Raw genomic sequence first — 26,512 nt, 5'->3', positions numbered from 1 at the left:
TTTGCATGCTGTTGGCTACACCATATGGTGATGACTGCTTGTCAAGGATATCGGTATTTAATTTGTGTAAAACACTAAAATATGGATATAAAGGGCACATGATGAACCAGTCACCTCAATCAACAAGGTAAACAACAAGCGAGTTCAGGATGTTATTTTGACTGATCAAAGGTGTGCAAAGCCGGACAATGCTTTGAAAAGTAAAGGAAGTATCACTTTTGAAACTGAGTTTTAAGCAAAAGCCCAAGTCAAGTCAAAAGTTATAAAGCATCCTCACAATTGTCACTAGCTCCCTATCTTACCTGTGAAGGTTTATCCACTACACTTATCACAAGGGAATAACCGCTTTCTCCCTGGTCAGGTCAGGTATGGGAGCATGCGCCGGAGCAGCGCGTCGCTGCGTCCACTTTCCGCCAGTACTCCAGGGGCCTCCGTCTGGCCATCCCCCAGGCAGATGCCTAGCCCGTCCCCATTTCCTTGAGATGCCGATCTGCTTACTCCCAGTGGAGACAATATGGAACTTTTGAAATGATGTTTGAATGATAAATGAGGCCTTTTGCACATGAGTTGAGTGTTTGTTTGCACTGATTCTCATGTTTGGCATTTAGGACTTCCATTAATTGTTGGGAAAGCAGAAGCAGCATGTCCAGGGTAGAGTGACCTGGTCTAAATCCAAATTGATGGTCGGAAATCAGGCCATTGGAGAAGAGGAAGGATTTGATGTCTGAAGCAATGATGGATTCCATAACTTTGCTGATGATTGGGAGAAGGCTGATTGGTCTGTAGTTGCAGGGATCTGTTTTTGCACCTCTTTTTATGCAGCGTGGTAATGTTGTGGATTTGCAAGCAGATGGCTGATGACCTTGAGCAAATGAGATGGTGAATAGAACAGAGAGAGTGGGTGAGCAAGAGCAGAGGAGCAGGTTTTTAGGACATGAGGGCTGATGCCGTCTGGACTGGTTTCAGAATCAGAGTCTAGGTTTGACAGCAAGCTCTCCACCTTGTCAGGAGAAAAGGACACAGAGTTCAGGAACAGCTCGGTGCAACTGGATAAGGTGAGTACAGAAAGTAATGGGTTTTAGACACAAGATTTAGAAGAAAACAAAACAGGCATTCAGAGTTTAGGCATTCAGCCTTTTCATGTGTGTCAGCTGTGCAGCCATTTGAGGTAAAGGAAGGGATGGAGGGGCAGCACACATCAGAAACAGACTTAACTAGAAGGGCACTCGGTAGAGCGCATACCTCCGCCATGTAATGCTTGATCCACGAGAACATATCTGGCCCAATACGTTTTTGAAATGTCATGCTATATATCACTTTTGAACCCTATCTCTCAATGGTGAAGAATCACTTTTGAACCCTATCTCTCAATGATGAAGAATCACTTTAAAATTTTGTCGTAGTCGGATCCGGATCCGGATCTTCACCAAAATCGAAACAGTTCGTCCTTGTCACACACCGAATCTGTCCACAAAATTTCACCCGAATCCGTCCACAACTTTTTGAGATATCATGCTATGTATCGTTTTTGGCCCCATCTCTCAATGGTGAAGTATCATTTAAAAATTCTCGTCGTCAGATCTGGATCTTCACCAAAATCTAATCAGTTCGTCCTTGTCACACAATTTTTTGAGGTATCTTGTACACAGGCAAACAACAAACTAACAGAAAGGGATGAAAAGATGACCTCTTTCACCTTCGGTGGCAGAGGTCACTAGATGCCACCAGCATTTGGAGGAGGGAGACAGGTTTGAGAGTTCAGACTTGAGATTGGAAAGATGTTGTTTCCTGTCTCTCCTGATGCCAGACTCATCCGCAGTAGTTCTATAATCACAACCAGAGAGATGACCGCTTTAACAAGAATATGGCCAGATGAACTGATTTGATCAGAAGAACAGCAGCAGACATTTTCTGGGAAATTGGTTAAAATCAAATCTATAAGAAATGGAGTATCGTTGGCTGAGATCCGGGTCGGGAAGTTGACAGATTGTCAGTCCCAATGAGTCGCAGAAATCCTTTGCTGAAGTGCCACGGCAGTTAAGAGAGGTACCCACACCCAGCCAACTGGCGTGATGGCAATTGAAGTCACCACAATTGAGGAAGAGAGAGTTTAGATGAGAGGATAGAAGTTGGTCCATGTTTTTGTCGAGCTAGATGTAAGTGGAGTCATCACAGTTTGGTGGATGGTACAACACACATATAAACATGAGGTGGGAGTGGAGGGGAAGCCATAGCCAGAGGTATTCCTGGGGGTGTGGAGGAGTGAGGGCAGTACATGGAGTGTGAGGAATAGAGCTTTTGATAAAGAGAGCAACTCCGCCACCAAGACGAGGCTCAGGTGTATCATACCAGAGGAGGGAGTAACTAGGGAAAGAAACTAAGGAGTCAGAGACATCTTGAAGGAGGAAAGATTCTGTTAAGCAGACTTTGTCTGGTTTGCCAATGGCGACTTGTATGGAGAGACCAGTCAGGTGAGAGTGAAGGCCACGGATGTTTGAGGTCCACACTGTTAAGGAAGAGGGAGGAGCGTGGAGGTGGAGGGTAGAATGAGGGAGGAGAGGAGAGGTTGGAGGTAGGGAGAGTTGTTGACAGCGTGTGGGAGATTGCAGAAGAGTTGAGGGAGAGTCGGATGGGGAGGAGGACAAAGGGCTATATGGTGAAGGGATGAGTCTTAGTGGGGAGTAATGAGAGAGGGGACCAAGGGAAGTGTGAGATTTGAGGAGGTGGAGGAATGAGATGGAAGAGAGAGGGTGGGAGAAGGAGGCAGCTTTGTGCATGTGAAAGGTGGGGGGGGCAGCTTTGAGAAGGTGGAGCGAGGGGGGAGAATTGAGGGAGAAGGGTGTGTGAGGAGCTTTTGAGAAAAGTGAGGCGAAGCTTTTTTTTTTTTTTTTTTTTTTTTTTTTGTATACCTTGGTCGAGGCTCGTATGAGAGCTAACACACAACTCACAGCAAGGAGGCATGAGACAAGAGGGGCGGGAGTGGAAGGGACAAAACATTGGGGAACAGACACAGGTGAACTGTGGAAGGGAGAGGGATGGGGATGGGACGGGGAACATGGCGAGGGGAAGATGGACATTAAAGGGGCTTTCAGGAAGGAAAGCAGGAGAATTGAAGGAAGTGGGCTTGGGTGGATTATCGGGGTAAGAAAGATCGAGGATTTGGATGGGGGAAGATAAGAGGTGGTGGTGAACAGCTGTTTTGAAAGCCTGAAGGGAAGAATGGGAAAGAATAGAGTGAGGAAGTTTATTCCAAAGGCGGGAAAAAAGAGGAATGAAAGAGTGAAGATGAGCAGTGATTCGTGATTTTGGTAGTTTTACCAGAAGGGGGTTGTTGGCGGACCTTGAGCGCCCTGTGGAAATGTGGTTGGGACAAATCGCAGAGAGAGCAGGGGGGCAAGGCTGGAGAGGAGTCGGTAGAAGACAGAAAGACCACCGACCAACCTGCGGTGATTGAGTGAGAGGCCCAAAGACTCAGCTTCATTGCGGGAGATGCCAATGATCTTAAAAGCCCTGGTTTCGACAGCGTGAAGTCGAGAAAGGTGGGAGGCAGGAGCACCAGCCCAGAGGGGAGAGCAGTACTCCATCAGGCTACGGACAAAAGCTTTGTAAGTGGTCAGGAGCTCAAGAGGGCCGAGGAAGGACTTTGCACGACGGAGGATTCCCAGTCGGCGACTGGCTTTTGAGGCAAGGTTGGAAATGTGACTTTCCCAGGAAAGGTCATGGCAGATAGTGAGACCCAGAAGCTTGAAAGAAAAGACTTCTTCCAGAGGATTGTTGAGAAAGTGGATGGGGGGGTTTTGTAAACGGTCCTTTCGAAGAGACATAGTGAGAGTGTGAGATTTGTCTGGATTGAAAGACATGTTCCACGTGTTGGACCAGTTTGTGATTTTATCCAGATCTGCAGTGAGCGAAGCTTGGAGGGGGAAGAGAGAGAAGTTTGCTTTGAAGAGGTAGGAGGTGGTTGCTTTGCGAGGGAAGGTTGAGAGGGAAGCTTTGAGGGAGAGGGGAGACAATGAGAGCAGGCACAGCCATGGGGGAGGAGGGAGAAGGGAAGGATGATACTGGGTCGTGGTATTGTGAAGATAGGAGTGGTTAGGGGGGAGTACAAAAATTGAAGGGGTTGGAAGAGGGGGAGGAAGTTTTGAGAAGGAGGAGTGAGAGGGGAGATTTGAAGGGGAGGGGTGAGGGGGGAGATTTTGGGGATTGGGGTGAGATGGGAGAATTTAGGGAGAAGGGTGGGGTGGGGCGGGGAGAATTGAGCGAGAAGGGTGAGGGGGACAAATTGAGGGAGAAATGTGTGGGGGGAGCCTTTGAGAAAAGTGAGGCGAAGCTTGGGGGGTGAGAGAGTGAAGTTTGCTTTGAAGAGAGAGGGAGGAAGCAGCTCAATTGAGAGGAGGAGGGGAAATGATGAGAGCAGGCATGGTCATCTCCCCATGCCGTGGGGGAGGAGGGAGAAGGGAGGAAGAGGGGAGAGGGGAAGGAGGAGACTGGTTAGTGGTATGGTAAAGATGGGAGTGGGCAGGGGGAGGAACAAGATTTGAGGGTGTGGGAAGAGGGGTACAAAATAAGGGAAGGGAAGATTCACCAGCGGAGGGATACGACGGTGGGTAGTGGTGGGGACAAAAGGGGGGAACACAGAATCAATAATAAATAATTATATACAATGAGAAATAAAACCTATAGAAATCTAAGGCGCCATACACCAGATTTAATCACCGACGAGAAAGGGACAAAACCGGGGGACTCGGCTCTGGTGGTAGCAGGTGGAAAGATGGGCACGGGGCAGCCACAAGCAGGTGATGAGGCGGAGACTGGCAGAATGATGAAAACAGGCAGAGGCAGGCAGGACGACCTCTCCTCAGAACTCCATCCTTTCTGTCCTCGTTCTCCCCAACAGTATTTTTCTCCTGTTTTTCCTCAGAACTCCTCCGATCCTCTGATGTTCCCGACTGTCCGATTAGGCTCCTCCCTTTTCTCCCGGGCAACGCTCCGCCTCTTCAAGGCAATCCATAGCTCTGCCTATTTTGCTCTTGCACCGTCTCCCAGCACCCCAGGTAGATGTTTACTGTTTACACATGGAGGTTATACGTACAAATTCCTTTCCCATAATCCCTAATTAATTATTACCACGCATCACCCCCTGTATGGTGCACAAACAAAACAATGCTTAAGCTAATGTGTCCCTACTTACTACATCGAAGTTGGCCAACTACTCATACATGGACCATAGTCTGGGAGCCCACTGAGGTTTAATCATAATTTTTGGTGCAAAAGGTTTGGGGTGCGGGATGTACCCATGGGACCCGTGGGAGTCTGGGAAGGCGATTCTTAAGTGTCGCATATGGTGCGTTTGGTTGTCAGCACCACCTGTATGAGCAGAAAAATCACTTTTAATCATAATTTCGAGTGCAAGCGCAATTAAAGCATGGATCGACAGATAATTATGTACTGATTATAAATCAGCAATTTAAAAACAAAATCCATGGTGCATATCCAATTAAGATTTTAGCACTTTCAATCATAATTTTCAGTCCAAGGTTAAAACAAGTGCCAAAGTGTAGAGCACAGTGCCGCTAAACACAATCAAGTGCTTAAGAACGATTATTATGGTGCGTTCCATGCTTAAGAACGGGTCAAAGGTCACCGGGTCAATGTGCACCTCCCTGTGTGAACGATGCTTCGGGAAATTTCAGCACACGCATGAATGGGTTCTGGTGTTTTCTTGGAAGTCATGCATAAGAATGAACGCATGTCTGTCAGCATGCTGTGTTCTCTGTAGGTACCTCGGCAACCGTTGCTGCGCTGCCTATCTATGACATATAACGCTAATGCTAGCGCAGGCCAGAACGGGACCACACGTCGTGCCGGCCGGGTATGCATCATCATGTCCAACAAAAAGATGGTAAGTTTTCTGTATTTCTCGTTGGGTTCTTGTAGGGTTTTCTGTATTTCTCGTCAAAAATCATTTTTGGGCGATAGCTGGAGATATCTACTAAGTTAGTCCTAGTCAAATCTGGACAGGGGGTCTGGAGGGGGTTGGGGTCAAAATAACACTGAAGTAGAGCGGGCGCTTTTATGAATGGCGTCTGCTCTGTCCCCATACAGCCATGTCATGGACCTGATCTCAATCCTTGTCTCTGTGAACTTCTATTGATGAATTATCCATGTGTCATTGATTTTGATGTTAGGATGCCACGGCCCAACCGTCCTCGGCTGTCAGGTGAATCTGGATTCGAGCATTTGTGGCTCCGCCCCACACCCTTGCTATGAATGCCACCCTGTGTGTATCCATTTTGATCTCAGATTTGCATGGGGGAAGGCTGCTCCCGTCTATGCCAGCCAGCTCGTGAAGCAGATTCGTGGAGTTTACCTTTGGTCCGAAGGCCTTCTCGAACTTTTGGTAGCGGAAGTCGCAGAGGGCCACTCTTCCTGGCACCATAGAGCTCGCATGTAAAGTCTTGCAGCGTTTTACATGGAGACGTGCTCACACATGGACATTCGGCGAGTTGACGAAACTCCCCCTGGTACTCCTGATTCTTCTCAAGTATTGCCTGTGGCCTCACTTTACCTTTCCTCACGAATGCGGATGTAAAGTCGCTACCCGTGAAGGCATGCAGGCCAGGCAGTGCAGCACACATGTCCCGTCCCAGAGAGGCAGCTAGGGTAGTGATCGCTACATACCGACGTTTGTTCCCGGTTCCTGTGTCCATCCAGATCCTTGCTCCGAACTTTGCGCTGTGGAAGAGGAGAATGATGGCAACGTTGGTATCTGATGCCTGGATGACAATGTGATTGGTTCCGTCGGTGTCGATCGATTTGACATGCAGGGCAATATGCGTGGCCGCCTCGTCGTGGTTGGCGGCCAATTCATTGACTTCTCCGTCAATTCATTGAGTTCCCTGTTGACTTCTCCGTCTCTCACAAGGAAGCGGACACATTCCTGCTGATGGCCAAGGTAGATATCGCGGTTGCCGATGATACGTGCATACCTGGGGTTTCGCCATTCAGTGGCGAGGAACGACGGAAGCTGCTGCTTGAAGGATGTCGACTGAAGCGCTTCATTCATGTTTGGACGCCATTGATCCGCTCCTGTAATGATGTATTCTCTGTTTGTCGCGCCTCTGCGACACTGTTCATGGCACTTGATCGAAGGTGTTGTGTACGCATCAAAGACGAGGTCGACGCGTTGTGGGGAGAGTGAAACTGCTTGAGTGAGGATCGAAGCAGCAAGTCCCCCGTAGGTGGCTGGCAAGTTCGGTGGGAGGGTGTGAAGTAGATAGTTCCCATCTACGACAGCTGCACTTACACTTTCAGGCGAGGACTTGTCAACTCTCAATTCCAGACTCTGCAGCAGCATACATTTGGACGTTTTTGCCATTGTACCATCACCTTCACAAAATGATAGTGGGATCGGTGTTAGCGGGTAGGAAAAGACATGCTTGAGGTCCATTTTCTTTCTCGATGCGACCACAGCCAGACGACCAGTGAGGTTTCGTGTGCATTTCAGGGCAGCGATTTTCTTGTCAGAAGCCCGCTTGTTCTTTGTGCATGTCTCTTTGAATGAGCTGACTTTCACCCTCGATTGGTTGTTCAAATCGCTTGGGGTCACTCTGGCATGCATCGACAAACTCCCTGTGTAGTTGTTGGCCTCGGCGAGGAACACTGAGTAAGCACTCTCGCACGGCGTCATCAGCAGCTTTCCCAGTGAAAATGTTGTACAGTGTTGGGGAGGTACTAGCGGTGGATGGTTCGAACGGATTGCACGTATCTCTGATCTGTTGTATGACCTTACATAGGTCGCCACAATCTCGTTTCATGCGTGCAGATTTCAACTCAGCTGTTGCATCTTCGTGAACTGTAATTCCAACCATTTCCCGAACTGTGGCGATACATGCAGCCTGGGCCGACTTCGTTATCATCCACCACAACCTGGCACTGAAGTTGTTGGTGGCGGATGATAACCCCATCATCCGCGATGCAGCGTCGGCGTTAACAGTCTGTTTGAGGGTTAGGTCCACCGGACATCGACTGTATGGATGGTCAAGTCCTTCTCACAGTGAAGGCGCCTGCCTTCAGGATGTCACGAAGCCCGGGATGCGTCTCATCAATGTTGAGCAGGTCCAGTTTTAATTTGGAGAGTCAACGGGAGTAATTGACATGATTTGTCACGAAGAATAATGCTATGACTTCCATGAGTGTGTAAGTGAACAGATCGATGTCGTTACTCCTGATTGCACGTTCAAGGTCATGGTAAGCCTGTATGTATGCGACACACATCAGCCAGAACTGCGCGGTGGCACCATGCGCTCCCAGTCACATCTGTTCAGTGAAGCGGCCATACGACTTCGCACAATCTTTGAACAGACCGGACAATTCAATTTCCTGGGATATATTCGCTCCTGGGGTGAACTCAAATTCTTGCAACATGTCCCTGATCTCATCTTTGGACTCGTATGTGGCCAGGAATGCGTTGAAGTGTTGCGTTTCGAACGCGAGGGCGAGGATCGGATGTAGGTGCTTGCACCTATTCAAGTGTTTTCCGTCTAAGAATCCTCTCAACGATCCTGGTGCGAGTACACCGCATTCTGTTAGCATCTTTGGTCTGCTGGATTCTGCAATGAGCTTGCCAATTGCCTTGAAAAATGCCATCTCAATGTGGAAAGCACCCGGCATAATGAATATGTCGTCGTACTGGGGACTTTCCGTTACCTGTATCTGGAGAGCCAGTTTGGCTGCATTCAGGTCATACGTGAGGACGGCGTGTTTCTGATTGCATTCGTGGGCACATTTCTGAGCTCTTTTCATGGTCTCCCGTAAAACTGCCAGGGCAGTGATCGGCTCCTGGATGCTCCCCATGTATAGTACCACCCGTTTTGGAAGGTTGTCGACATAGAATTGGAGTTGAAACCAACCCACATTGGAATATTCTCAATTTGCAGCGTGTGATGCATGAGCCAAAGAATATCCAACTTCCGTCCTTTCCTGATTACGTCTTGCTGATTCCATATTTCCGCGACGTTGTAGCTGAAGACCGACATCTTCGGTATCTTCCGGTATGGCTCAAGTAACACCTGGCTGACGTCTAGTTTTCTCTTTCGTGATTTGCACTGTCGTGATGATGGTTGTGAAGACGGCTGTGTTGCGCATTGCGGATTATCAGGTGTTGCATTACATGATGCGCTGCGTTCAACCTGGTACAATAAATATTCCCATCGTGTCATGTAAGGTGTCTGCCCCGGACAACGTGTTTGACAGTTCATCGAAGTTATCAAACGCTACTCCCATAGGCAGGTTCGGGACGGTGCCGTCGGGACATGTCTGTTCTTCTTCATGGATGGCGTATACTACAGCTGTTTCCAGTTCTTCGACAGCTGAGTAGTTCAGACAGTGCCCAAATCTATTGAGCATGGTAACGAGCTGTTTCACAGTGATACTTTCTCATTGACTTCACAGTGATACCAAGAGCGATGTGCTTTTTTGGCACCACGTTTCCTCTTCCCACCACAAACAGCGCATCTTGACTTGTTGACTCGGAGCATCGTCCAACTCTCTCCGTGTGATAATCTAGATTTGGTCCACCATATAGTACGCTGAAGAATGTTGACTAATTCGGGTGGAATTGCTGCACATGAGTGTAGATCATTCAACGTTAGAGAATCAGGAAACTCTGTGTTTGGCACATTCTTGATGAGCTTCCGAAGGATTAATGCTACTTTTGTCACCGTACCTTCTGGTGTGGCCACGAAGTCGTACACGACACAGACAGCATCATCGGCCATGTCGGCGCTGTACAAAATTACGCCGGACTTCTTACCTACTGGGCACTGCGCCTTTAAACATTCGCCGAATTTCGTCATGATCACCTCCATCAGGTATTGCGCGGTCTGTAGTGGCTTCTCATCGACGTCAACACACATATCCACATACCAAGCATATATAGACGTCAGCAATTCTGGTCGTTTGTTTTGGATTACGGACTGCTCAATATGGAAACTAATTGTATCAATACCCATGCTATTACGTTGATTATGTTCACTCTTCGAAGCTGTCTTGGACGCTGCAGCCAATAAATCCTTCCTGCAGCTATGATGGTAACGAACCTCCTTTGCTACGAAGTCTACATCAGAGAATTTAACGACTAGCTGTTCATCTCCTAAGATCTGTGCGGCTTCCTTGATTTTAGTTTCAGCGCATTTGGTGAGACACGCACCGGTTACCTCAATTTGACCCTTTCTATTCTTACGCTCTTTGTTGCACAATACCCACTCTTTCAGAAATATTCCTGATGTAGACGCCATTGGCGAAGGAGGTTCAACAGCAGACCACAAAAGAGGTTTGGAGGCCAGATTGGTGGGTGGCATCACCACAGTCCTCTGAGGAACTGCAGTGAAGTTATTGGATTCGCTATATACGAGATATCCCTTATTGTCGGGTTTTCCGGCTGTCTGTCTGTGTGTGTATGTGTGTCTGCAACGCGAGGCTCCACAGCACGAACCAGCCAACCGATTTCGATGAAACTTTGCCAAGAGGTGGAATATATACTGGGAATGTGCGCGTTTGAATTTCGTTGCCGAGCAACCACCCGTTGCTGTGTAGCGGCCGAAAAACCGTGTACAGTATTTTCAATACTTGTCCTTCAGTTTTGAATGTAGAGAAACGAGACTTCGGAATTAAACACTTCGACATATTTAGAAAATTTTAATCGAGCCGATTTTTGATTGAGGTTTTATTTTTCAAATGGTAGTCCTTCAAAAATCGGGTGTCTATTTACCGTCATTTAAGGTGTGTATAGAGTGTTTGTAAGGAACTACACCGTCATTCCACCTTCGATCTCTCCTCGATCCAAACGTTATTGACCAAAGTGAAAAGGATCCAAAATAAATGGAATCACTGGTATTTCTTTGTGGATTTCTAATAATATAATATGTTTATTTATTTACCGAAAACGATTCCACGACCCACACACCACCTTCAATTACTTATTTATTTACTGAAAACGATTCCACGACCCACACCACCTCCAATTATTTATTTATTTACCGAAAACGATTCCCCACCCACACACCACCTTCAATTATTTATTTATTTGCCGAAAACGATTCCACGACTCACACACCACCTCCAATTATTTATTTACCGAAAACGATTCCACGACCCACACACCCCATCCAATTATTTATTATTTAAAGTGGGAGTGGCGTAGGAAAGTGGGCGTGGCTTATGAAAAATATTGTGTGGCTCAGGAGGTGTGGTCAAACAAGAGCATTGAGAGAAGTTTATCGTGTTTTCCGTGTGTGTGTGTGTGTGTGTGTGTGTGTGTGTGTGTGTGTGTGTGTGTGTGTGTGTGTGCGCACGTGCACACGCACGCAACGCGAGGCTCCACAGCACAAACCAGCAAACGGATTATTTTTCAAATGGTAGTCCTTCAAAAATCGGGTGTCTATTTACCGTCATTTTTTATGAGGAGTGCCAGTTGGCAAAATACGCAATAGGAAAAATCTTGCCAGGCAGAGGAACAATTGTATGTGAATCAATACGTCTTGGCAATGAATATTCGTCGGTGGATCGGTCAGAATGAAAAGCATCGTATCCAGCGCTTCAATCCTAGTGAATCCCTCGTCACCTACTGGCTTGTTGTAACATTGACTGTGGTAACCATCAGTTTCTGTGGGTTCACTTGGTAGTGATTTGATTACTTTACAATACCGAGATGTGGAAAAGTTCTTCTTTTCTCCACGGATAATGGATGTTCTCTGTACTACGGTCCACTGATCAGCGTTGAACGACAGTATGCCTTCACTTGATGCCTTGCCTTTCTAATCGATATGCAGGATGCAGCGTTTTGCAGTATTCGTGTCTGATGTGTCTGCAACAAAAAGCACGACTTCTCACTAATCTCAGCTCAACAATTATATTAAGTGACAATAGGTAGCGTGAGAGACGGATGAACGTTAACAGTTGAAGCCGCATCATAATGGGTAGTCGAAGCAATTGTGTGGAAGTTATAGACGAAGTATACACGAGTTCACATGAGTCGATTTTCATTGAGGATCCAGAATATGTAACTGAGATTGTATATAAAGTGTCATCTGCTTACCACGTGGCGTCTCATTCTGGATGTCGGGCGTAACGGCCATATGGTGGGGTGTAACAGCCGACTCGTGTGATGTATCGGCCGTATGGTGGGGCGTATCGGCCGGGTGATCTGGTGTTCTGGCAGAACCAGAAAATGCCGGGTGCTTTCCACATTGAGATGGCATTTTTCAAGGCAATTGGCAAGCTCATTGCAGAATCCAGCAGACCAAAGATGCTGACAGAATGCGGTGTACTCGCACCAGGATCGTTGAGAGGATTCTTAGACGGAAAACACTTGAATAGGTGCAAGCACCTACATCCGATCCTCGCCCTCGCGTTCGAAACGCAACACTTCAACGCATTCCTGGCCACATACGAGTCCAAAGATGAGATCAGGGACATGTTGCAAGAATTTGAGTTCACCCCAGGAGCGAATATATTCCAGGAAATTGAATTGTCCGGTCTGTTCAAAGATTGTGCGAAGTCGTATGGCCGCTTCACTGAACAGATGTGACTGGGAGCGCATGGTGCCACCGCGCAGTTCTGGCTGATGTGTGTCGCATACATACAGGCTTACCATGACCTTGAACGTGCAATCAGGAGTAACGACATCGATCTGTTCACTTACACACTCATGGAAGTCATAGCATTATTCTTCGTGACAAATCATGTCAATTACTCCCGTTGACTCTCCAAATTAAAACTGGACCTGCTCAACATTGATGAGACGCATCCCGGGCTTCGTGACATCCTGAAGGCAGGCGCCTTCACTGTGAGAAGGACTTGACCATCCATACAGTCGATGTCCGGTGGACCTAACCCTCAAACAGACTGTTAACGCCGACGCTGCATCGCGGATGATGGGGTTATCATCCGCCACCAACAACTTCAGTGACAGGTTGTGGTGGATGATAACGAAGTCGGCCCAGGCTGCATGTATCGCCACAGTTCGGGAAATGGTTGGAATTACAGTTCACGAAGATGCAACAGCTGAGTTGAAATCTGCACGCATGAAACGAGATTGTGGCGACCTATGTAAGGTCATACAACAGATCACAGATACGTGCAATCCGTTCGAACCATCCACCGCTAGTACCTCCCCAACACTGTACAACATTTTCACTGGGAAAGCTGCTGATGACGCCGTGCGAGAGTGCTTACTCAGTGTTCCTCGCCGAGGCCAACAACTACACAGGGAGTTTGTCGATGCATGCCAGAGTGACCCCAAGCGATTTGAACAACCAATCAAGAGGGTGAAAGTCAGCTCATTCAAAGAGAAATGCACAAAGAACAAGCGGGCTTCCAACAAGAAAATCGCTTCCCTGAAATGCACACGAAACCTCACTGGTCGTCTGGCTGTGGTCGCATCGAGAAAGAAAATGGACCTCAAGCATGTCTTTTCCTACCCGCTAACACCGATCCCACTATCATTTTGTGAAGGTGATGGTACAATGGCAAAAACGTCCAAATGTATGCTGCTGCAGAGTCTGGAATTGAGAGTTGACAAGTCCTCGCCTGAAAGTGTAAGTGCAGCTGTCGTAGATGGGAACTATCTACTTCACACCCTCCCACCGAACTTGCCAGCCACCTACGGGGGACTTGCTGCTTCGATCCTCACTCAAGCAGTTTCACTCTCCCCACAACGCGTCGACCTCGTCTTTGATGCGTACACAACACCTTCTATCAAGTGCCATGAACAGTGTCGCAGAGGCGCGACAAACAGAGAATACATCATTACAGGAGCGGATCAATGGCGTCCAAACATGAATGAAGCGCTTCAGTCGACATCCTTCAAGCAGCAGCTTCCGTCGTTCCTCGCCACTGAATGGCGAAACCCCAGGTATGCACGTATCATCGGCAACCGCGATATCTACCTTGGCCATCAGCAGGAATGTTTCCGCTTCCTTGTGAGAGACGGAGAAGTCAACAGGGAACTCAATGAATTGACAGAGAAGTCAATGAATTGGCTGCCAACCACGACGAGGCGGCCACGCATATTGCCCTGCATGTCAAATCGATCGACACCGACGGAACCAATCACATTGTCATCCGGGCATCAGATACCAACGTTGCCATCATTCTCCTCTTCCACAGCGCAAAGTTCGGAGCAAGGATCTAGATGGACACAGGAACCGGGAACAAACGTCGGTATGTAGCGATCACTACCCTAGCTGCCTCTCTGGGACGGGACATGTGTGCTGCACTGCCTGGCCTGCATGCCTTCACGGGTAGCGACTTTACATCTGCATTCGTGAGGAAAGGTAAAGTGAGGCCACAGGCAATACTTGAGAAGAATCAGGAGTACCAGGGGGAGTTTCGTCAACTCGCCGAATGTCCATGTGTGAGCATGTCTCCATGTAAAACGCTGCAAGACTTTACATGCGAGCTCTATGGTGCCAGGAAGAGTGGCCCTCTGCGACTTCCGCTACCAAAAGTTCGAGAAGGCCTTCGGACCAAAGGTGAACTCCACGAATCTGCTTCACGAGCTGGCTGGCATAGACGGGAGCAGCCTTCCCCCATGCAAATCTGAGATCAAAATGGATACACACAGGGCGGCATTCATAGCAAGGGTGTGGGGCGGAGCCACAAATGCTCGAATCCAGATTCACCTGACAGCCGAGGACGGTTGGGCAGTGGCAGACGACGGGCATTCCTACGATGTCGTGGTTTGAAGGGCCACAGATGCCAGACGCGTTGGTGGCCGATGTGGACGTCGAGAGCGACGACGAGACGGATGATCTGGTGCCGTCGTCAGACGACGAGATGATGTTCGATGATGAACACGACATGACGTAATAAACAGGACGAACAGGACATGAGGTACTAAAACATGACGAACACGACATGACTTAATAAACATGACGCACACGACATGACATAATAAATATGACGCACACGACATGACGTAGTAAAACATGACAAACACAACATGACGGAATAAACATGACTAACACGATATGACGTACTAAAACATGACACACACGACATGACGTAATAAACATGACGAACACGACATGATGTAATTTGGGCCACACCTGAGGTTTGGTTAGATGACTTTGTAGATTGCTGGGGTTAGGAGTTCGGAGGAAATGAAGGAAGAGTTAGGAGGAAACGAAGGAGTTTGGAGGAAACAAGTTTGTCGAGTTTAAATTGTTGCTCAGTTAATACAAATATGATCTGATATGCTATGTGTTTTGTTAATGTCTCGCCTGCTGTGGAATCCCTCCCTAGGCAATTCGCCGACCGATTGACCACAAAAGACCCCTGGAGGAAAAAAACCCCTTAGGTAACTGACAAGCAACGATTTCAAACACTAGAACGTCAATGTTTGTGACCCCACGGTGACCTTTTAACCCGTTCTTAAGCAAGGAGCGCACCATAAGAATCGTTCTTAAGCACTTGATTGTGTTTAGTGGCACTGTGCTCTCCACTTTGGCACTTGTTTTAACCTTGCACTGAAAATTATGATTGAAAGTGCGAATTGACGCTAATTAATTGTGTTCTTAATTGGATATGCACCATGGATTTTGTTCTTAAGTTGCTGATTTATAATCAGTACATAATTATCTGTCGATTTATGCTTGAATTGCGCTTGCACTCGAAATTATGATTAAAAGTGATTTTTCTGCTCATCCAGGTGGTGCTGACAACCAAACGCACCATACGCGACACTTAAGAATCGCCTTCCCAGACTCCCACGGGTCCCATGCGCACATCCCGCACCCCAAACCTTTTGCACCAAAAATTATGATTAAACCTCAGTGGGCTCCCGGACTAATGCTACTCCATACATTCCTTTCTGTTCTAAGGTGATATCTACCCCCCCCCCCACCCCACAAACATAACAGTGTTTATAATGGCACTCACAGTCCATACAACTCCCACTCCCAAACATGATTAACACTAAATATCATCATTTTGGCTGACAGGATGGCCGAGAGGTCCACACACTTGTCTCCAAGCTGTATAGCCTGGGTTTGAATCCCGACCCAGCTATAAAGTGACATTCCGGTGTTTCACAGCAGCAGAGTGATTGAGCAATGTATGCGCCATCGCTTAGATGGACGATAAATGGGCGTACTGTCTGCCAGCATTCAGTGGTGGACGTTAAAGATCCTACAGTAAGTATCCTTCGGGAAGAATAGGCGAGCTATCGCCGACACCATGGCCACATTCCTGCCCAAAACCAGCAGAAGACGTTACATCAGTGGCACGGCTGTAACGTCAGCCAGTGATGCCACCCCGCAGCCTTGTGCTGCATACGAACGAAGAATAAATCATCATTTTAAACTTACCCTGTGCATCGACAAGCCCCATATAAGACCTTCCCATTGGTGTTGAGAAGCACTCACATTTGGGTGAAACGTGCCCATCTTCGAACCTTCGAACCTTTCACGGGCCCGTATCGTCAGGAGTTTTTACAGTATAGATTGCAAGATATCAAGTTTTTGGACGAGTGTAGCAGGAAGTTCTCCAAATGATTAGTTGTGCAGTGGCACACCCCTTTCTCACACCTACGTTTATAATTATTTTCGGCTTCTTTCAAAGTATTTTTAGTCGTTTCATCCGACAATCTTTATCTGATGGGTATGAAATATGTCCAGGCCGCCTTGATTGACTTCATGACTCGGAGTTTGTGTGCACGTGCAATCTGCAATCTGGGGTGGATTACGTCAATTTGAAAGAGCCATGTTACCTCTCTTTTGTGGACAAAGCTTGTTCTTCTGATTTTTGAAATGCTCCGGTGTGTGTCTGCAGCGATGTCAGCGATGCTCAGAACTGGGACAGAATTGTGGGCCAGTCAGCCTGCAAGATGGACGTGGTGAGGCTCACGTAGACTTCTTGCTGTACGTGTCCGCCAAGAACACAGTTCGGTGTCAGGGAGGTTCAACAGTAGCTTATGCTGCACATTGTCAGCAGGGTCAGGATGACAGGTAAGCCTGAATTTGAACACAAGGACTGACTCAGAAGGTAAATTCTAGTCAGTGTGACATACCAAATATACCAAATGTAGCCTCACCTGCGGAGCATTGTACTTTTGTTGTCTGTTTTGTTAAGACCCATTGCAGGATATGCCAACGTGTGTCCTGAGGCTCTGGCAGTGAAGCACGGCAAGCTCACCGTCACGGCATTGCTTCACGAGATCCTGCATGCCTTGGTGAAGAACGAGCACGGTTGAGTTTAAGACTTATTTGACCGTGTGCCATCAAATGCGGTTGCCATGATGTTGGGTTGCCGTAATAAATATGGACGTGTTTTGCAGGGTTTTTCGGCCAGCCTGTTTGCATTCTACCGTGATAATAATGGACAGCCATTGACGCCTCGTCGTAGCAACGGTCTCCCGGCTTTCAATGCAAGGTGAAGTGTGTACATTTGTTTGAACAGACGGTTGGTTGGTGCAAATGGAATGTGCGGAGACCACATTTAGGTGGTGATGATTTGTGTGCACTAAATGTGATGGGTGATCATGAGTCTGCACCTTGTTATAAGAACTTAATGACAGATTCTGAAACTTGTTTTGTATGTCGTTGTTTTGTAGTTTTTCTCCAAATGTTTTATTTATTTTTTTACGAGCAGATAACCCGGTTTCGCCGGGCTGTTGTAAGGGAATTAGTTTCCAATAGTGTGTGGAATATTTAAGGAGTTTGCCGTGGAATGCCCTTTGACAGCATAATAACAGGGACCCATGGAAATTCCGCATAATGTAAAATGTGCCTTCAAGTCCTCTGTGCCTTTCTTCTTCAAGTCCTCAACCCATCCCTTCCCGCAGCCGCAAGTCTTTAAGCCCACTCCCCACCCCAAGTCCTCAAACCCCCTCTCTCAGCTCTCTGTCCTCTGTCTGCCCTCAAACCCCAACTCTCTGTCCTCTCTTCCCCATTTCTTGAAGTCATGAGTACCCCCCCCCCCCAACCTCAAGTCTGTCAGCCCCCTTCCAACCCCATGTCCTCAACCCCCTCCACAAAGCCTCAATTCCCCTTTCCCAACACTGTTCCTTTCTCTACCCCCCCTCCACTCCAACTCTGTCCTCCACTCCCCCTTTCTTCTTCAAGTCCTCAACCTCCTCCCTCCCAACTCCAGCTCCCCCTTTCACTTCAAGTCCTCAAACACCAAATCCGCATAATAGTCACTAACTGTTAAAACTGCTGAGGTTTCTCAGTTATGTAAATCGACCAAAAGGAAATTATTAGTTGGATGGAATTGACTGAATAGTTTGTTGTTATATACATCCATCCATCAGGACCATACTCTGCAGAGCGTTGGTGCTGCCTAAGCAGACTCCTTGGCTATTGGACACAATCCTGGATGGGTCGCCACTCTGACACAGTATACCAGCAAGCTGGCACTCATTTCACTGACCTCGGAAGGATAATAGGCAGAGTCAGCCCCACCTGGTATTAATTCAACAGCCAAGTGGGATTCAAACTCAGGATCCTAGGATCCCAAGCTCACAACCCTAACCATGAAGACAACACCAGGCATATATATTGTTACGAATTTCGGTCCGCTCGGCATGCGATCGGCCACGTAACTCAAATCGCGACCGCGTCGCCCACCGGAACAGACAATTCAGTCATGACCCTCCTTGGCACTATCGCCAGGAGCTAGTCACGGGTGGGTCTTTCGACCCCACCACAATCGTGCCAATCGGCCACCCGCACAGGATAGGGTTGTTCGCCAAACTCGACCTACCTAAGTACCTGTGCGAGTAGTTAACCGGGCGATCGTACCTCGCCGCTGGCCGGCCAAGGACACGAACCGCTTAAGCGGTCCGTTGCGTGCTTCAGTGATAACCGAGCGGTGTTATCGCCGGCCCCGAAGAACGTGATTATTTACCGGGTGCTTACACCCCTCCTACCAATTCCTTCCATGATGCAAGATGGAACTTTCGAACAAGGGAAAGGACGCAACGAAACGGGGAACAGTTCAACAAGCACATTTATTGCACACTCAGACAAGGCACGTATTTTACAGCCATACAGTAATTCAGGCACATACACAGCGAAAGCAAGCAAAAGCAGAGTTACAACCGAATACGAGCAATGAGAATGTACATGCACAGTCACTTACACAGGTCTACTTTACAAGACGGCACCAACACATGCACTTACACAAAAGCAAAGGAAAAAGCCACCCTCAAAGGCAAGGGTGGCAGACAGGTTCGTGGACCAAATGTGCGTGGAACCTGGATGAGCGGCCAGGTCCACGAGACCGAAGGGTCTTACCCGCGCCCTCGTGGCGCGATGGCGGGCAAGCCGCGATGTCAGCGTAGCTGCGCCTGGCTTCGTGCCCCTGGCGTGGCCGGTGAGCTCTCTCCGGCGTTCGGCCCCCGTCTGCCTTAAGACTTCAGCTCCGAGCTCCGTCTCCCGACTCTGCCCCACCGACACTGCCGCCGTCTGCCTCTTCGCGCTCCGTCCGGTTCTCCGACCCCTCCAGACTGCCACTCTCCAGACCCGACTTGACTGCCGACACTGCTCTCGACTTTACTGCCCCGTCTCCCGACTCCAGACTGCCACTCCACCGACTCCAGACTTGTATAAAAATAGCACATACAATTATGTACACTACAGAACATAATACCTCATAATGATGATAAACAACGACAGTGTGGCCCTGTTATAATGCCATCGTTGAGGTCCATAAAATGTCATCGCTAAAAAAATCAGGGTCGTGCTAAATCGGGATTCAAGGAAATCGGCTTTCAAACTGAACCAATGTTTCCACGTTTACCTTCTAGCAAGTAAATTATCTTTGAATTGAAGAATTCCACGAATAAATTGTTGTTGTTCGTCAATCAAAACACAAATTTATTTTTCGCGAAGTTTTTATGTTGTTAAAACAATCGCACTGTTCCGAAAATATATCACAATTGACAGGTGCTCGTTTATTCATTTGTAAATTATAACATTGATGCAATGATTACGGATTTATAAAATCCAAACGCTATTTATTCACCTTTCTATAATCGATACGAGAGGAGGTTGTAAGCTGCTGCTAACAACACCGATGGCCGTCATGAACTGCACAAAGGTAAATCTAACGTGTCTTCCGTCTCTTGGATGTGTGTTACAATAGCCGACAGTATTCAGTACAGTAACATGCTGTACAGGTTTGTATCCGAGGAGCAATAGGCTACACCATATAGCTTAGGTGTCCAGGTTTGTGTAAGTACGATGTTCGAAAACGAAAATGAAAAAAAAAAATGATGTTCGCACAACGCTGACATCGCTTAACGACGCGTTTCTCAGAACGAAACCCCGTCATTAAGTGGCGCATGACTGTATATGTATATGTATATATATATATATATATATATATATGTATATATATGTATATATATATATATATATATGTATATATATATATGTATATATATATATATATATGTATATATATGTATATATATATATATATATATATATATATATATATATATATATATATATATATATATATATATATATATATATATATGAAGCCCCGCGAGGAGGAGTGATATAAGCGACATTTTAAAATGATAGGCTCGGATGATAGGGGAAGGGTTAAAATAGTGCTATATGGCATTAACTCCAAAATGGCCGATGTGTCCCGAACATCACTCCTCCTCACGGCGCCTTGTGTATATATCGTCGACCGAGAATTAACAGGGTCTATCTGACATTTCATTCAAATTTAGAAGAAGTCCATGTAGAAGGGCAACAGAGGAAACTAAGTAAGATTATTTTATGTAACCTTTATATGTACCTGTTATGTAGCACACGATATGAAAATAAAATGTTATGAGATAGCGGCAATTCCACTTTGAATTTTTGATTTCATTTTTCTCAAACTTTAAAAAAGTGTAGTTGGACCCTGTTAATTCTCGGTCGACGATATATATATATATATATATATATATATATATATATATATATATATATATATATATATATATATATATATATATATATATATATATATATATATATATATATATATTACTTCCAGTAGGTGTATGAACCAGCAACTCTAAACCGATACACCACCAGTGTGCACAACAAAAATGTACACAACTCAAAATCGCATGAATATCGATATTTTAAACCTCCGCATGCACAGTCCAGACCAAAGAGCTCTTAAATGAGATATCATCCAGCATCATACGTGCTGTGGTTACGACGTTTACCCCATTCAGACATAATCATGCAACTTGCATTTATATTTCTCTCGATAGATAGATATCATTTGCCATCGAGTTTTTATCATTATGCCATCAAGTCAACTACATTAGGTGGTGAAATGGCTGGTGTATTGAATCTGAGTCGGGGAGATTGGTGGTTCAAACTAGACCCCGGCCGAGTCATACCAAAAACTATAAAGATGGTACGTGCTGCTTCCTTGCTTGATGCCCAGCATTTAAAAGGATAGAGCATGCATGGACAATCCCCCTAAGTTGGCATCCATTGGGAAGGAGGCAATTCCTTATTTGGCTTGCTGAATGCGGAGAGAAAAATGACATCATAAAGATGGCATTGCTGGTACCCAGATTACTCTGGAAGTGATGTCACTTCCCCAAAGCTCAGTGGCTGTGTTTGGCTGAAGTCAAGTCTCGTGTTATCTCTTGTATTTACCTTATATATGTGCACAATTTGTTGCAACTCCTCCATGACCCTGACACCACATAAAAATAAGTAAATAGAAAAAAACATTACTTTTTATCTTTTGTGAAGAGAGGCATAACTTCCACCAAGCATTTTAGCAAACATTCTGTAACTTGCTTGTTTGGAGCATGTGTATAAACTATCTGAGTTAAGGGTATTCGTATCATATTCATCTATTTTTGAGGCACTAATGAGGTAGAATTTGGTGCTACTGCTTGTTAATATGGCATTCTAGTATTGTCCATTATTACCCTGCAAACATAGCACAAAGTGGAATTAAGCAATTGGTTAATTCTTTCTGTCTGTCTACAGACGTCGGTCTGATCGAGGAACTATTTAATTTCAATTGAATTTTATATCGGAACATGAATTGGAACACAAACCTGTAGTTTAGCATTACTTTGGCTCTGAATTTGGCAAATTGTACGGAGTCTCGTCCGAAGCACGCATGTGCACTCATGGTAAAGCAATTGCTTCATTCTGTCGAGCAGTCAAACAAAATTTTAAAAAATCATTCTAACCAGGAAACTTACTGTTTTGGGGGATTTCATAAAGGACACAAACAACAAGCACAAATAATTAATTTAACAAGCACGTACTGAAGTTTTATATGCCGGGTGTTGGCTTAATGGTTAGGGTGGTGGGCTTGGGATCTCAGGATCCTGAGTTCAAATCCTGCTCAGCTGTTGAATAAAAAACCAGGTGGGGTTGACTGCCTGTCATTCTTCCGAGGTCGGAAAAATAAGTGCCAGCTTGCTGGTATTCTGTGTCGGAGTGGTGCCCCGTCCAGGATTGTGCCCAATAGCCCAGGAGGCTGCTGAGGCAGCACCAACACTCTGCACAGAGTATGGTCCCAATGGATGGATGGACTGAAGTTGTACACCTGATATTTGTTTTGTTCCCTTGACTGACTATTTCCGGATTGTGACCTGATTAACAAAAAATATCTTTTTGTTCAAAACTTGAATAATTTCCCTCAGATTTTCATGATGTTGAGTTTAATGGATAGATTGTAGATGGGACACATTTTCTTTATTTACAGTCTATCCATAAATGTTGAAGGTGAAGGTCATATGGTGGTCTGAAGAAAAATATGGCCAAGGGTAAGTCACGGGCGATTGTCAAGGGTAAGCCTTACCGATCAATCTGACAGTTAGTCAGGCAAGAATCAAACCCAGAATAGACAGCTCAAGTGTGAGTGCAGTTATTCTGCACCATCTTGTTGGAACCCAGATGAACCGAACTCTTACTCCCATTATGCCAAAAGTCATTGCTGCAAGACAAACAGATATTGGTATAGCATGGTTGTATCAAAATAGCAGTGAACTAGATAGACAATGACCACCAACTTTTTGTAAAAACAAAAACATCACGAAGAAAACATTTTCTGTGCAGTATTTTATGGTAAGCCAAATTATTTTTTTGTGATGGAGGTGTGTGTGTGTGTATGTCTGTTTAAAAATTTTATTTTTAAATCCGTCTGGTCCACGCATTATAACTCATTTGGACTTGTTGGCCTTCACTGTTGGGAGATTGTGTCAGTTGTCAATTGGATAACATTACGTGTGGAGTACGTGACGGCAATGTAAGTACTTGAAGAATACATTTCATTGTGTGAACAACTTGTGATATATAAAGGAAACTTACGTGTGTATATTTTGTGGAAGCAGCTTAGGGCTATACCAGTGGAGCGAAAAGGTGGTGCGTCACGTGGAACGACGATGGTTGCAGCGAGACGGGCACATAAATCACAAGGTTTCGCTTCTCATCACGCCCCACGTCACGGTTCGTGTCCTTGTGGAAAGCCTCCATTTGGGTGTTCAGTATATGGGTATGGGTGCTCCTGATATGATTAAATAGCAGTGCTTGGTACTGTAGGGTAGAAATACATTTCTTACCCTTTCATCGTACTCAAAATGCATAAATCAGAACATTTGTACAACAAATATGGTGGTTCTTGGTCATTTGTGTGCATGCGTTTTATTAGGCTGAAGGGCGCAAGCACTTTGGCTGTCCAAGCTTGGAGGGGGTGGAGCTGGAGAATCAAGGTGGAGTTGGGACCGAATTGAACCACTGGGAGATGAGACTTCTGGGGGTATGTGGAACCCATTTGCCAGTATTTTTTTTTACCTCCACCACCGAAGGTGGATGGAAGTTATGTTTTCACCCTTGTCTGTCTGTTACTAGCGAAAATCGAAGATTTTTCAAGTATATTCGTTGGTCTTGTGCGTTATTCTGTCTGTGTTTGTTGATATGTCAATCGTCTACAGGTCACAATTTTGAACAGATCTTAATGAAACTTCACTACCTGGTAGAGTTTATCATAAGCAAGAAGCCTATTGTTTTTGAGGTCAAAAAGTCAAAACGTTAACGTTGGCCAAGTTTCTAAAATTGTCAATTTTCATCCGATTGACTTGAAATTTGAAGAGGAGTTGCATATTTGGTCATTGAATTCAACCACCAATTATTTTTGAGGTCAGCAACTTAGTTGAAAGTTTCTAAAATCCTCAATTTTTATCTCGTCTTGAAATTTGAACAGGATTTGCATTTATGGTCACTGAATTCAACCACAAATTATTTTTAAGGTCAAATTTGTTTGATGGATTTTGCAAGTATCGTGCTATACATGATATCTTTCTTGTTTGTTTGTCTGAACAAAATATCTCAAAACGTTGTGGACAAATTTGGACAAAATTTGGTGGAGAGCTTGGGTATGTGACACCGACGAAATGATTAGATTTTGGTGAAGATCTGGATTTGGATCCAAGAATCGTTAAAGTGATTTTTCACCATTGAGAGATACGGCCAAAAACGACATATATCATGGTCTCAAAAAGTTGTGGATGTATTCAGACGAAACTTGGTGTGTATGTTGAGTATGTAACAAGGAAGAAGTGTTTTAATTTTGGTGAGGATCCGATAATTTTAAGTGATTCTTCACCATTGAGAGATACGGCCAAAAACGACATATAGCACGATATCTCAAAAAGTTATGGACGGTTTCGGACGAAATTTGGGGGACGAGTTGGTTAGGTGACGAGAACAAGCTGATAAAATTTTAGTTCATGTCCGAATCCAGATCTGGCCTGTCAGTGGGATACAAAACGTAAACTAATCAGCTTGGTGGAGTTATGCAGTCTTCCGAGTGCCCTTCTAGTCTTTTTATACGCCCGATATATATATATATATATATATATATATATATATATATATATATATATATATATATATATATATATATATATATCGGGGCGTATTATGTGATACCGGTCGTCCGTCTGTCCATCCGTTCCTTTCCGCACTTAACTCCCAAAGTTTTCAACTTTCACGTTTCATATTTGGTACATAGGTACAGACTGTGGAGACGGTGTGTCGTGACATACGTTCGTCATCTAAAATGGTTGCCATGGCAACCAGGATGCTGTTTTCCATGTAGTAGCACAATTCTGTATATACCTTCTTGTTCGGGCGTATATTGTGCTCACTTGAGCTCTTGTTTGTTATGAAACTGTAGCATCTGAAGTTTGGTGTCCAGGTTTTTGGATGAATTAGTGTAAAGTTTGGAGTAGTTTTAAACATCATGATGGATGCAGATTGTCGATGTTTAAATTCAATTTCTATTCTTCAGAATGAGGTGATGACAGGTGCACACATAACTTCAGGACCGCTCTCCCGCCTCACCTTGGCACTCATGGAGGATACCGGGTAGGGTTTATACACAGTGAATGTTCATTTTTCAAGTTTCTGTGGTGCTTGATAGCTTAGCAACAACGTACTAGCCTTGGAGTTATCATGACCTGGTTCAATTCTTGACGAAATAAGAGCTAACAGCGAACTTCTTTTTCTGGTGCTTCACACAAATATTACATCATAGATCATAATCATTGTTCTATCGAGGCATTAAGCTACCCTATCTGAGAGCACTCACTTTCTGATGGTAAAATATTCCACACTACCCAATTGCCACATTCCAAAACCCGAACCATCTCATTCTCTGGCTATAGAAAGCTGGACCTGACCTTAACACATTGAACCCTGAGCTCCTTGAACCTTCGGCTCCCTGGAGAAATATCCAGCTGCTCGGGTGTATGGAGGTTTGAATAGCGGCTGGTGCTAAGGTTCAAATGGTTAATGGATCTACCACACACACATAAGATCTGATTAGCAATAACTACAAATACTAGAATCCTCCAAGCTATGAATACTACTTGAATAATTATCTTCGGATTGTGACACCCACAAGGCATCGAAAATTATGAAAAACACAATGCAAAATAATTTGTACTATTCACTCCCAGGTTGATAAGTGTCTGGGAGGAGGAGTCAAAACCATAACCAAGATGGCATCACTTGTGATTTAAGTGAAATCGGTAACCGTGGTGACAAAACCTTGCGTTTATTACAAAACAACTGTGCAGAGAAAAGTGCTATAAAGCAAGGGAAGAAGACCAGGAAGCATTAATGGTAGTTTTCTTTTTCCACAAGTGGTCGTCATAGATATAATTATGTTTCATGAAGACAAAGGGATGATAGTTTTATACAAAGCAACAGATGGTTATTGCTTCCCAGTGAAAAAAAAATGAAACCCAGAGTTTAGTTTTTGCGGATAATACCCTTGAAAATATTCCTACCACGTTGCTCTATTCATACTGTTACGGCTGTGGAAATTTGCAGAACACCATATAGGTCCTCAGTCAGTTATATTGCTAAGTGTGTGTTCAGTTAGGTTTCCCCACTATTGTTTAATGGGATTTATTCATGTTATCAGGGCTGTGATCTTTGAGTTAGCCTTTATTCTT

The 26,512-nt window shown here is 45.4% G+C and overlaps 1 protein-coding gene across 7 annotated transcripts in view; it reads left to right on the top strand.

The window, feature by feature from the left end:
* LMLN (leishmanolysin like peptidase) overlaps nucleotides 1-26,512 on the top strand; it is a 78,166-nt gene that overhangs the window by 33,074 nt on the left and 18,580 nt on the right. For all 7 annotated transcript variants that reach the window (XM_085892343.1, XM_085892340.1, XM_085892342.1 and 4 more), the window contains 6 exons: nucleotides 16,834-17,009; nucleotides 17,134-17,233; nucleotides 17,339-17,433; nucleotides 23,384-23,498; nucleotides 23,701-23,808; nucleotides 25,342-25,418. In XM_085892343.1, the coding sequence (XP_085748469.1) occupies nucleotides 16,834-17,009; nucleotides 17,134-17,233; nucleotides 17,339-17,433; nucleotides 23,384-23,498; nucleotides 23,701-23,808; nucleotides 25,342-25,418 (671 nt within the window). The remainder of the gene's footprint in view (nucleotides 1-16,833; nucleotides 17,010-17,133; nucleotides 17,234-17,338; nucleotides 17,434-23,383; nucleotides 23,499-23,700; nucleotides 23,809-25,341; nucleotides 25,419-26,512) is intronic.

Source organism: Eptatretus burgeri, chromosome 8, assembly GCF_056783735.1.
Source record: "Eptatretus burgeri isolate ZD-2024b chromosome 8, Ebu_testis_v1, whole genome shotgun sequence".
Taxonomy (NCBI): Eukaryota; Metazoa; Chordata; class Myxini; order Myxiniformes; family Myxinidae; genus Eptatretus; species Eptatretus burgeri.
This window is presented reverse-complemented; position numbering and strand designations above follow the sequence as displayed.